Source organism: Carlito syrichta, unplaced genomic scaffold, assembly GCF_000164805.1.
Source record: "Carlito syrichta isolate Samal-C Ts95f unplaced genomic scaffold, Tarsius_syrichta-2.0.1 Scaffold287978, whole genome shotgun sequence".
NCBI lineage: Eukaryota > Metazoa > Chordata > Mammalia > Primates > Tarsiidae > Carlito > Carlito syrichta.
In genome coordinates this window covers 23,669-36,661 of record NW_007232074.1, presented here as the reverse complement: position 1 = coordinate 36,661, position 12,993 = coordinate 23,669, and the positions used below count along the sequence as shown (strand labels likewise).

Below are 12,993 nucleotides of genomic sequence, written 5' to 3'. Positions count from 1 at the left end.
CTATGCTAGCATTTGCCAAATGTGTTTATCCATGGGACATTTGTGAATGTGTAGTGTGTTCATTTATTGCCAAACCTGGTATAACAAGCACCCCTGACTGCAGTAAGCCCATTGCTGCTTGATCCGAACATTTCATACACAGCATTGTGGCTATTGGTCATGCTCCCGGCCATTAGTGCTTGCATGCATGTCACATGTTTGTGCATCAGGTGGCTTCATGTCACAGCCTGGCATTCTTGGCTATGACAGACCTCTTCCGAAAGGCAATTGCTGCATAATAACAACTGTTACTGTGTACCCATTTTAGTACCATCCAGCATATTAAAACTACTTTTTAGAGAAAACTACTGCTAGCATTTATCTTCTGTGTAATAACATCTTTGAATATAACGGAACACTAATGTATTTTGGAAACAGATTTTGGGAAAGCTGACAACTTAGTTGGTGGGAAATAGGCATTTTACTTTAGGATATTAATTCCTATATTTCTCAACTACATGGTTGAAACAAAAGCCAGATCACTCTCCACTGTGAAAGTTTGGTGGTCAAATAAATGAAATCTTCCCCCAAATTAGCCATTAGGCTTACATTTTTATTTAATTTCTGAGTTATTATTTGTAATTTGTTAATTTCTGTGAAATGAACCTTTGAAGTGCAAATTTGTTCACATATAGGAAGCAGACATAGAGATAAGTAAGAAACAAAAGCTGCTCTCCAAGTAAGAAACAAAAGCTGCTCTCTGTTTCTTGCTACAAATTGTGCAAGGACTTTGAGTTCCAAGCTATCAGTTTTCTTAAACTTTTCAGTAAATCCTCCAGATACTGAAATGTTTTATATACTTAATACTTGCAGCGGATCTTCTCATTAGGAGCAGTGCTATTACCCTTATCTGCTGTCATCCCAAGTGGCTAGACCCAGATCAGTTATTTAATAGTCTAGAATGAGTTATTTAGATAGATTCAATTTTAATAATATACTTATGTGAAATGAAGTCCTGTAGACAATGTTTGGAGTATTGGTCTTTTAATGCATGACTACAGATGTTATTTGAAATTGTAAAAACTACCTTAAAGCATTAAGCACACATTTTTTGAAAATCACATTTCAGGTCAAATGAGCATTTTTTTTTATTCTGAAGTTAGGATTAATTTTTGACTTAAGTATTGCATATTACTTTATTACTTTATTAGAACTTCAGCAGTTCATGATAGAATTTTAAGTAGTTAGATGAAAAATGTCACTCAACTTGTCCCTTATTCTTCATATTCTTAGGCTGACCCACTAAATGGGTCTGTGCTTTCATCTTTAAGATTTTTCTTATAATGTAACTGGTGACAGGTACAGAAATGATTGGTTTATGTCTAGTTTATACTTCAATGAAAAAGGCCACTTAGACACACAAAATATTTTCTTCAAGTTCTATTAACTAATGATATAAACAAAAAGGCAAATCTAGGGAGAGTTGTGATTGCAGCTTGTTTTGGTTTTAAAAAGTTTTTATCTTCTGCAGTAATAAAACAAAAAGCTAATCTTTTTAGTGGGTGCAGTTTGATTGCTTTCATGGTTCATTGATTTCTTGGGTCAAAAACTCTCGTTATCCAGGATGTATATTCTATATCACATACTATGATACTCTGAACGATATCTGTGTTTGATAATTTTGTACTGTATCTAGAATAGTCTGTATTATTTCCAATTAGACTTACAAATAGCGACATGCATATAACATAAAATTTACCATCTTAACCATTTTAAAATGTGCAGTTCATCAGTTAGAATTTTACCGTTTTTCAGACCGTTTTTCCTAGAAACATTGATTTTTAAAAATCAATATAGTAAATATTGTGTGGGAGGAAGTCATGAAGGAACTGTTCAGTTTCTGCTGTAGAATCTGAAAATGCTCAGAACATGGGGCCATTAGGCACTTCAGCAAAGGCTAGGCATGGGAAAGAGCGGAAAACAGAGGGAATGGTCGAGAATTAGGGCAAGTAGTCTGGAGTTGCTTCTTGACTTTCGCAAGTGGGGCTTCCCACCCCCTCCCACTCCAGCACAAAACACATTTCCTCTCTGAGAGATTTGCAGTTCCCAGGCAGGGGAGATGCAGCACGGAAACAGAGCTAAGTGGAAGTCTCCAGACTGACAAGTGAGACCTCTCCAGTTCCTGTTCTCTACTGGGCTCCTCGGATGTTGGCAGCCAGGCTTCAACCCCGTAGTTAGGAAATTCTTCTCGGTAAAAATGACCCCAAAGAAAAGATCTAAGTCAGTGGCACTTAATGGTCCTTTAATGGAAACACCAGCTTGCTGCCATGTCATCCTTAAATGAAGTTCTGTGGACAAGCCAGCCCATTCAGGGAGTTTCCACTGAGCTCTGTAAAGCCTTACTTAGTATGAATATTAACCTAAGAGTCATCAGACATTTGGAGAGTCTCCAGTGTGAAGACAGACACCAAAACACACACAGAGAAACAGAAACCCAGAGAAACAGAATTTAGCATAGGGACGAGAAAAAAACTTCAATTAGAAACTATAATTAGGCTGGGCATAGTGGCTTGCGCCTGTAACCCCAACACTTTGGGAGGCCAAGGTGGGAGGATTGTTTGAGCCCAGGAGTTTGAGACCACCCTGGGCTATATAGTGAGACCTCGTCTCTGGAAAAAAATGAAAAAAAAATTAACCAGGTGTTTTGGTGTGTGCCTGTAGTCCAACCACTTGAGAGGTTGAGGCAGGAGGATCACTTAAGCCCAGGATTTCTAGGCTGTGGTAAGCTGCGATTGTGCCACTGCACTCCAGTCTAGGTGACAGAGTGAGATCCCAGCTCAAAAATAAAAAAATCTGCCTAGTGAATGTAAATAAGCATCACATATGTCTTCTGTAAGGAGCACGCACCTACGATTCCAGTCCTGTCATGTAAGGAAAATCACCTCTGACAGTCTTATTTTCAGTTTGCCTCCGACTCAGCAATTCTTGCCATGTCTCCCGCTGTCGGAAGCTGCTTGCCTTTCATCAGGGTGTTCTCCTTCCTGGCATGACCTCTCCTCACCTGTTCCTTCAGGAAACTTAGCGTGCCAAATTTGTGGTGTCACCTTTATTTCCATGGTTACAGACCACAGTTCTGTGAACACAAGATTGGAATTTACAGCAGAAGCTCGGCTATGAGGAGGGACAGTCTGCATCCTAAAGTAAATGCTTGATTGATTAGCTCAGGGAACAGAAAGAATGAGAAACAAAGCAGATCACATGCTGTTTCTTTGCACTGGTCTTCACAAACCTTCCTTCTTGGCAGTCAGCCAAAAGATGACCTCCTTCCACACCCCTGATTCTTAAACAGTATAACATGGACAGTCCTTGAATCCATGAAGGACCTTAAGTATTTCCAAATCATTTTGTCTGATGTTGGATCTGTTAGATGATAGCTCAGTTCAAAGATGTACAGTTGTCCCTCACTACCTTCTGGGGATTGCTCCAGGACCTCTGCAGAGACCAAAGTTCGCAGGAGCTCGAGTCCTTGATGTAACATGGTGTAGTGCTTGCATATGACCTATGCACATCTTCTGCATACTTCAGATCATCTCTAGATTACTTGTAATACTAATACGATGTAAGTGCTATGTCAGTAGTTGTTACAGTATATTGCTTCTTTAAAGTTGTATTTTTTTCTTGTATTATTCTTTTTTAATTTTAATATTTTCCATGCACACTGGTTGAATCTGCAGACACATAACCAACCCATGGATAGGAGAGCCAACTTTGATTTATATTTGTGTTGTCTGCTTACTATGGGACCAGGCAGATTTTGCAAGGACTTGTTTGTTTTGTTTTTGGTGATCACACTGAGCATAAGAGTTGTTCGAATACTTGGGTCATTGCAGAGTAAGAGTTATAAATGCTTGATGATGTTTGACACATCACACAAGTTGAAGTACTTGTGTCATGTCTGCATACATTTGGAGGCAGTTTTGACACTTCTCCCTAGATTTCCAGATTTTCTCTTCTGTCATTGGATTGTATAATTATAGCCACATACTCTGCTCTCCCCACTGGGTCATGAAGCTCTTTTTTGTTTAAAGAGCAAGTGGTGTTTTAGTGTATGATTTTTGAGGAAAAAAAGTACATCTGGGGGAAATACTAGTTAAATACCAGGTAGTGTGCTGTATACACTTTCATATTCAGTATGTAATGTTATTCTAGGGCTATAATCAGCCTTTGACCTGTGAGGTGGTTTTAATTTTTGTGAACACAAAGTGAGAAACCTTAAAATAATTTATGCCAAAAATTACTTTGGGGGGGTCATAAAAATTAAACTCTACTCTTCTCTGTTGTTTTTATGAACTAATTAGCATTGCTGTAGATATATAGATTTCAGTAAGACATTTGACAAAAGTCTTTCCTTGTCAACAAGGAAATTTGTAGGTTGATAGATCAAACAGTTAATAAGACTCATAGCTATTTACAAACTCTTGGAGAGAGATCGATAGTGGTGTGTCGCGGGGTTTCTGTCCTTGTCCCTGGCCTGTTTGTGAAGGATATTGAGTATTTGAATAATCACTTAGAGGACATGTTTATTCAATGGTGGATGAGAAAGCTAAGAAGAATAACTAAAAAGCAGATATCAACTAAGGATTTTAGAAGATCACAGACTGGCCAGGCTCGGTGGCTCAGCCTGTAATCCCAGCACTTTGGGAGGCCGAGGTGGGTGGATTGCCTGAGCCTGTGGGTTTGAGACCCACCCGGGCAACTTGGTGAGACCTCATCTCTACAATAAATCAAAAAAATTAGCTGGGCATGGTAGCTTGCACCTGTAGTTCTAGCTACTTGGAAGGCTGAGGTGGAAGGATCACCGGAGCCCAGCAGGTCGAGGCTGTGGTGGCCGGGAGTGTGCCACTGCACTCCAATCTGGGCGACAGAGTGAGACTCCAACTCAAAAAAAAAAATCACTTGAATTTTGTGAGATCTGGAGGAGTGAGCTGCGTGTATTGTAGCTGTCTAAAAAAAAAGCCAAGGTGTTTACAGATGCCAGAGGTACAGAACAATGGTGGTGTGATAACTGCTTCTGCTGAATTCTGCAAGAAAGGCTAGGTCATGTTTGGAATGTTGTACTCAGTTTTTACTGAAATAGTAAAATTTTTATCATGTGGTATTTGGTACATACAAAGGAATGCTCAAAATATAAGTTACAAAGTTAAGTAATAAAATGAATATAAGCCTCATTCCCAGATTAAGAACCAGAACATTCTCAAGGCCATTGAATCTGTATTTTCCTCCCCTACCCTAGAAGTAACCATTATCCTGCATTTAAATATGTGTTTCCTTGCTTTTTCAAAAACAATTCTACCATGTTATGTGCGTATTCCCAAGCATTTAATTTTTTTACTTCTTTTTGAATCTTATTAAAATGGTATTTATTACACTGTACTTACTTTATGCCACTTGTTTTTTGCATTCAGCATTGTTTCTAAAATTCGTATGTATTGACCTTTCTCAACCAGAGTTTCTCATCTTGACCGTAGAACACAAAAAATAATGAGTGGCTATTTTCTCACTTCTCCCAAGGGTGATACCTAAGTAATCATCCCTAAATTTCTGATGCGGAGGAGAGAAGTTATCTCATTACCTACAATGGATGCTGTAGACTGGGCAGTTAGAGCTTAATTCTCTATTGGGATCTGGTTGAGACAGGCTGAACTGTTACATGCTGCTATAGTTCATTTTACGGCTGTAAAATACTCATTTGTGAGCACACTGAAGCTTTTTTGAATATTCTCCTTTGAATGGAAATTTGAGCGGTCCCCAGTTGTTTTGTTTTACTATTGTGAACAATGCTGTGGTGAACATTCTTGCACATATCTCCAAGTGCACACGAATAAGCACTTCTCTAGTATACATCTGACTGAAATTGCTGGGGACGGCTGCGTTTTAAAGGAGACATGGGCGGAGTAAAGTGAGGCTGGAGGAGGGCAATTAAGAGCAGTTCAGCATGTCACAGCTGACCTCTGTTCTCTTTATTTTCTCAGGGATTGAAGAGGTTAATGACCATTTGCCAGAAGCACTTTCCTACAGACCCATCGAAATGTGTGGAGTACAATGCACTGTGAGACCTGTGTGTGGTGTGTATGTAGCAACGAGAAGCTCTCGAAGGGGTCACGGACTTGTGGAACTTCCAGCAGGGCTGAAGGGAGAGGAGAGCTGGAGCGTCCGTCTCTGAGTTCTACCTGATGTGACTCTTGACTGGTTCCAGAACTGTTTTGGCTTCGTACCACATCTAACTGCAAATTGATTTGTGCCTGGCTTTCATTTAATAGTTGAAAAATTAAGTTCTGAAGACTTGGCCTCACAGTGTAATGTGTGGGCAATGGAAGGGAGTTTAAAATGACCTTTCCCCAATAGGCCTAAAAGTTGCAGCTGGATGATTTAAAAGAAACATTTGAGGGCGGGCTTAATTATTTCAGTAAAATATGCTAATTTGCATATTGTCTTTTATGTAGTGTTTATACAAAATATTTTTATATATTTCAACTGAAATATGGGACATTGAATGAAACTTGATAGTCCTTGAATGTTGCTGAACCTTTTGCCGTCTTGCAATAGAATTAGAACGTAAATGTTATTACTGTTAATGCAAACGTTATTTTTCTTGTATTTCAAAGCTTCCTTTTATCTTCTAAGGAGTGCAGATTTTCATATTTGTCATTTCTCAGGACAGATAGAATTAACAGGAAATCGAAGCTTGAAAAAACAAAGATGGCATATCATGCCAACATAAATTAAAAAAAAAAAAGCCACTCCAGCACGTCAAGGTTCAAGGTGGGGCAACGTGCCGTGAAGCCAGCAAGCGTGGGGAAATCGTGATGATGGTGGTAGGCCCGCGGTGGGCAGCGGGCTGTGTTCCCAGCCACACCCTGCCCAGCACAGGAGGAGGATGTCACTGCCCAGGGTGGTGTCCTGGGCTCTGGTCTTCCGCAAAGTGAGAACTTGTTCCAGATCTTGCACAGTATCACACTCGGATCATTGTGACCAATCCTCATGCTTTGGAACTTGAGAGGACTGACTCCCAAGAGTGCTGTGGGGAAGCAGGCTGTGACCTGACCAGGCGGGGTGGCAGTGCTGGTGAGAGTGGGAGCTCCAGAGGCAACTTTCTGGCTTCCGATTTCAGCTCTGCCATAGCTGTGACCTTGGGCACGTGGCAGTCTTTCCAAGCCTCTGCTTCCTCATCGTAAAATGGGAGAGGTAATAATACTACATGCCTCATGGTGTTATTGTCGTGTTCAAGTAAAATAGATGGCTTAGCATACCGCCTGGCAAATAAGAGCGCAGGATTTCTTTGTAGTTGTGTCATTGTTGGTACAAGAGAGTAGCCCTGTGGTTGGTTAGGGTGGTGTGTACTCACTTGATGATAATGTGATGATGTGGTGGCAGCAACAGCAGTAATCATGGAAACACTGATTAAGCTTTTACTCTACCTGGGCTGCTCCTACTTCCAGCCAGGTCTGTGTTCTGAAGCGCCGAGGACGTGGTAGGAGCGAGAGGCTGCTGAGGAGGTCGACTCACAGTGGCTTCTGCTGGACCCTCTGGGAGGCCTCGAAAGCCGATTCTGACCACCTGTGGTTCTTGACTGCACACGGAATGGATCGTTTCTGCTGGGTATTTTCCTGGCGGTGGCTGAGGCTCACTGTCCTGAACTGAATCGGTGTCTACTTTGTAAACCTTTTCTTATGATTAAATTAGTTAGAGCTAAGGAAACTTACCAGCACAAATGAGGGATGGACTTCCATAAGATATGGTGACGGTCTAGACTTTGTCATGTGGTCTTATATGAGACTTGTTTATAAATACTGAGTGAATATTTCCCACGTTACATTTTCTTTATTCACAATCAGCCCATAGCTTGGTAGTCAGTTCATTGCTTGCTGTCTTCCATTTTGCTGTTAGTTAATATTTTACATAAAGAAGAAACTGTGTCATGTGGCACCAATACCTGCTAAAATTGATCAGCATAGTTAAATGGTTTGGGGGGAAAAATGGACACTCTACAGGGCTTTGACTATGAGCCATTTGGGCTGGTGTGGAGGGAAGCAGGTTTAAAGATGTGGATTCCCTCAAGGAAGTTTTCCTTTCCCCTGAAATTAAAGGTCTTCAGATGACTGCAGATACCATGAGGATATGTAGAAAAATGACCGTGCCTATTCTCCAAATCATGAAAAGTTTGGTTCTGCAAATATTACGTATTTATGTTTGTAAAACAATAAAGACACGCCTTTTAAAAATCAATTGCAGTTCTGAAATAAATATATTCCTTCTTCTCCATCTCCCACAAGAGTTGTGCCTTTTTGGATTCAAATTTAGTACAACACTGGTTTTCCCTCAGAAGTAAATAATGCATTTCCTAGGAGTGTCATTGCCAACTGCAAAGACAGAGCAGTATTTTTCAGTGTTGCAATACGCATCTGCTGTAGCCGGGAAGTCATGGCTGTGATTTCAGTCTCGGGGGCGAAATTAGGAAAATAAAACTGAGGCCAACAAAGCTGACATGCAGAGAGAGACAGAGGACAGTCCGGATCTCGTAGGAAGAAGGGAGAGGTCCTGAGAGGCTGGAGCTAGGCCGGCAGCTGTCACTAAGAACAGGATTTAGTGATTGGCTCTGGGCTCAGAATGCTCAGGGAGAATTTGGAGGACCGGGAAATAGGATTGATAGCAGTATGACTTTTCATGTTAAGCTCTTCCTTCTGGTGACTTCCTGACCTGTTCTACCACTGCAGAGTGCCCCAAGGTTTGATCTCAGTAAATAATTTAGAAATGCAACCGCCTTTCTGTTGGAAAGAAAGTAATTTATTCTGAAAGCAAACTACTTGGAAAGACTAAGAAAAGTGTTTCCAAGTTTGGGTGGATTTGAACTTGGGGATTCATATCACTGGCTCCTTTTCAGCCACACGGTGTCCTCCGTGAATGCGTCTTAACGTAGAAGGTAGTGGTGTCATTGAAAGGGATCATTACGTTGAGATGTGGCTGTTTCTTTTGTCCAAACATTTTGAAGAGCACCACTTAGTGAGAAGCACCTCCTCCCTCCCCCAGTATACGCCCCCGAAGCCCCTGTGAGAATAACTTTATCCCCTAGAAATGTGTGGTATGGAATCATATTGGGAGTCTGGAGCCGACAAGCACTTTCTCACGGCATATTGATGTAAGAGCTTCCAGCTGTCTAGAGCGCAGGAGCCAGCGCCTGTCCCCAGAGGGTTGCTATGGGAACAGTGTTATAGCAACTGGTTTTCATCACAGACTCTGCAGTTCCATTGGCTGAACGATAGCCACATGCTGGCCTTTTAATGGTTAACAGTAACCTTAAAAATCTTGGGAAATTTAAAAATAAGTCCGGGTGCTGTGGACTTGCTGGGGGAATACGGGGTAGCCATCAGCCACAGCTGTGGGGTGGGCCAACCCCATTCGGGGTTTTAGAGCCACACGTGTAACAAAGGATTTTTTTCCCCTTGTTTGCCAAAACAGTCTGTTTTGAAAGCAGTGGTTATTTTCTGCCATTGTAGACTCTAGGGTACTTTTACACAACTTAATTAAACTAAGCCTCATACTGCCCTTCATGGCCACTCTAATTAGGCCACTGACTGTTGTTGAATGCCTTGTCTGTTCTTAAGCACCAGCTTTCTCAGCCTTTCCTTACAGCCTTCAAGCTTAACCCATGCTTTTGTCACAAACGGCAGCTGAGAAGTTTCAAACTCCTCTTTGAGCGTTATTGGGGGTCTGAGACACATTGACTGACCTGGTCATGACAGTTAAGGGTCGCTCCCATCATCTGCGCTCCTGGCCTTTCTGAGCTCCCAGTTTGACAGCTTGCCAAAGCCAAATTGCCTTCACTCTCCAACTGCTCTTCCTTTCAGTCTCAGGAGACATTAGGACCCGTGAGTGTTGGGGGCTGAGCCTGGCTTTCTGAGTTTGTGCCATTCTGGGAGACAGGAGAGTTACAGCTGTGGAGTTGGAAACTTGTGAAGTGCAACTCACAGCAAACCAATGTGTGGAGCCCCGGTAGTACATATACACATGCGCATTTAACTGCAACAAAAGCACTTTGCCATACCATGTAGATCTGTTGTGCTTCTTTTAAAGACAGTTTGGTTGTTACTCCCTAAATTGGTTTATAACCCATTAATGCATGGTGACTAATAGTTTGAAAACCACTGATAAAAAGAAATATAGGGGCCAAGCACAGTGATTCAACGTCTGTAATCCCAGCACTTTGGGAGGCCAAGGTGGGAGGATCCATCCCTTGAGGATGAGAATTCAAGGCCAGTCTGAGCAACATAACAAGACCCCATCTCTATAAAAAATAAAAAATAGCCGGGCTCGGTGACTCAGCCTGTAATCCTGTGCTTTGGGAGCCTGTGGGTTCGAGACCCGCCCGGGCACCTCATCTCCACAATAAATCAAAAATTAGCCGGGCGTGGTAGCATGCGCCTGTAGTTCCAGCTACTTGGAAGGCTGAGGCGGAAGGATCGCTGGAGCCCAGCAGGTCAAGGCTCCCGGCCACTGCACTCCAGTCTGGGTGACAGAGTGAGACTCCAACTCAAAAAAAAAAAATAGCCAGGCATGGTGGTGCACACCTGTGATCCCAGCTACTTGGGAAACTGAGATAGGATGATTGCTTGAGCCCTGGAGTTTGAGGCTGCAATGAGCTATCATGGTGCCACTCCAGCCTGGCTGACAGAGACAGACTCTGCCTCTTGGAAAAAAAAAAAATTACCTGCAGGGTTAAGGAAGAAAATGACCCATGACATGAATTCAGTGAAAAAGCACTACCTGTTTTTTATTTTTTTAATACAGAGATGACAATTGGCTCTCAAGGTTAGTATGAAATTTAGCAGAGTATAAAATCTCAAGTACTTCAAATGCTCAGTCCTTCTGAAGCAACATGTAACTTGAGTTTAAAATGATGAGACTTGTCCCTCAAGAGTGAGAAAACCAAGACTAGCAATTTCTATGCCATCTGTAAGAAAATTGGTAGCATGCACAGGTGACTACCTTGGGCTGGCTGCACATTGTTGGATAAAGTAAGATTAAACAAAGTATTAGAAAATAAATGGGAGGGTGGTTAAAGTCGGAGGTAGGGCCAAGACAAACTGAATTTGCTTGGTTAACAAGTGTCCCAATAAATTACTTTGTGCACCAAAAAAAGAAAAGAAAATTACTTCCCAAGACTTAGCACTAGATTATGTTCCTTTAATGTAAATTTTTATTGGCAGTATAGCATATATACAGAAAATCCTAAGAGTGCCACGTCATAGCAGATTTTTCACAGCATGGACATCTCCCAAAGTACTTAGCACCCTAGTCAGAAAAGGTTATGTTACTAACACCCCAGAAAACCTCTTCATGCTCCCAGTCATAGCCGTGGTCACAGCTGTGGTCATAATTTTTGGTCCTGATTTCTAATATTATTTCTTTTGAGTTGAAGTCTCATTCTGTTAACCCAGGCTGGCGTGCGGAGGCACAATCACGGCTCACTGCAGCCTCAACCTCCTAGTCTCAGAGCAATCCTTTGGCCTCAGCCTCCAGAGTCACTGGCACTACAAGCACATGTCACTATGGCCTGGGTAATTTTTAAATTTTTTGTAGAGACAAGGTCTTGCTATGTTGTCTAGGCTGAGCTTCATGATTTTTAACATTTTTATTGATTTATAATTCACATGCCGTAAGTTTTGCCCATTTAAAGCATACAGTGGTTTTTAGTATATTCAGAGTTGTTCAAACTATCACCACAGTCTTAAGATTAGAACATTTTCATCACTCCAGAAAAGCCCCGTTCCCAGTAGTACTGCCTACATAGGTTTGAAACTTATTTATAAATGGAATCAAGCAGTATGTACTTGACGACTTTTGTTTGATTTCTTTGGCTGAGCTTAGGGTTTCTGATACTCATCCCTGTTGTGCGTAGTTGTGGTTCATTCATTGTTATTGTTGTATCTCACAGTTTATCCATCCTCCTGTTGACAGACATGTGAGTTGTTTCCGTTTTTTGTTGTTTTTGAGTTGAAGTCTCTCTCTGTGACCCAGGCTGGAGTACAGTGGCACGATCACACCTCATGGCAACCTTGAACTCCTGGGCTCCAGTGATCTTCCTGCCTCAGCTTCCCATGTACCTGGGACAACAGGCATGTGCTCCCATGCCCAGCTAATTTTTTCATTTTTTGTAAAGACAAGGTCGCACTATGTTGCCTAGGCTGGTCTTGAACTCCTGGGCTCAAGTGACCTTCCTGCCTCAGCCTCCTCAAGTGCTAGGATTACAGTCATGAACCACCATACCTGACCTGTCTCCACTTTTTGTGCGGATATTTTGTATGTGTTTCTTGGCAAGTATAGATTTCTGCAGAGTATGTACTAAGGTGTGAAATTTCTGGGACAAAGGGTACGAATAAACTCAGCTATAGAAGATGCTGTCAAAGATTTTACCAAAGGGAGTGTACCACATTACACTCACACACAAGACTTGAGAGCTTCAGGTGCTCTACCTCCTGGCCTCTCTTGACATATCCTCTGCCATTTTCATCTTAGCCCTTCTGGTGGTTATATGGGTATCACGTGGTGGCTTTAATTGGTATTTACCTGATGACTAATAAAATCGAGCACGCTTTTCATGGGTTTAGTGGCTATTTGGATATTATCTTTTTTGAAGTTCCTGTTCATAACTGATTTTTGTCCATTCATTCCTGGTGAATTGCCTACCTTCTTACTGACTATATATCATGCCCTTTATATAGTCTGGCTAGATATGTACGCATTGCAGATACTCTTCCCATTCTGTGGCTTGCCTTTGAGCTAGGTTACTTTTTATTCGGTAGAGAAATAATCTTATGGCTGAGTTTATTCATATATGGACATAACCTTTGTCAGCTATCTTTGCCAGATAGATTTTATAAAAATCAAATCATGTGTCCAGCTTAAATAACATAATTTTTCCTCATTTAATGATGTCATCACAGTAGCATGCCTGAG

The 12,993-nt window shown here is 41.6% G+C and overlaps 1 protein-coding gene across 2 annotated transcripts in view; it reads left to right on the top strand.

The window, feature by feature from the left end:
• PRPF18 (pre-mRNA processing factor 18) overlaps positions 1-8,297 on the top strand; it is a 40,038-nt gene extending 31,741 nt beyond the window's left edge. For both annotated transcript variants that reach the window (XM_008053240.2, XM_008053239.2), the window contains one exon: positions 6,012-8,297. In XM_008053240.2, coding sequence (XP_008051431.1) covers positions 6,012-6,092 — 81 coding nt within the window. In that variant the 3' untranslated portion in view covers positions 6,093-8,297. The remainder of the gene's footprint in view (positions 1-6,011) is intronic.
• Positions 8,298-12,993: the final 4,696 nt, after the last annotated feature.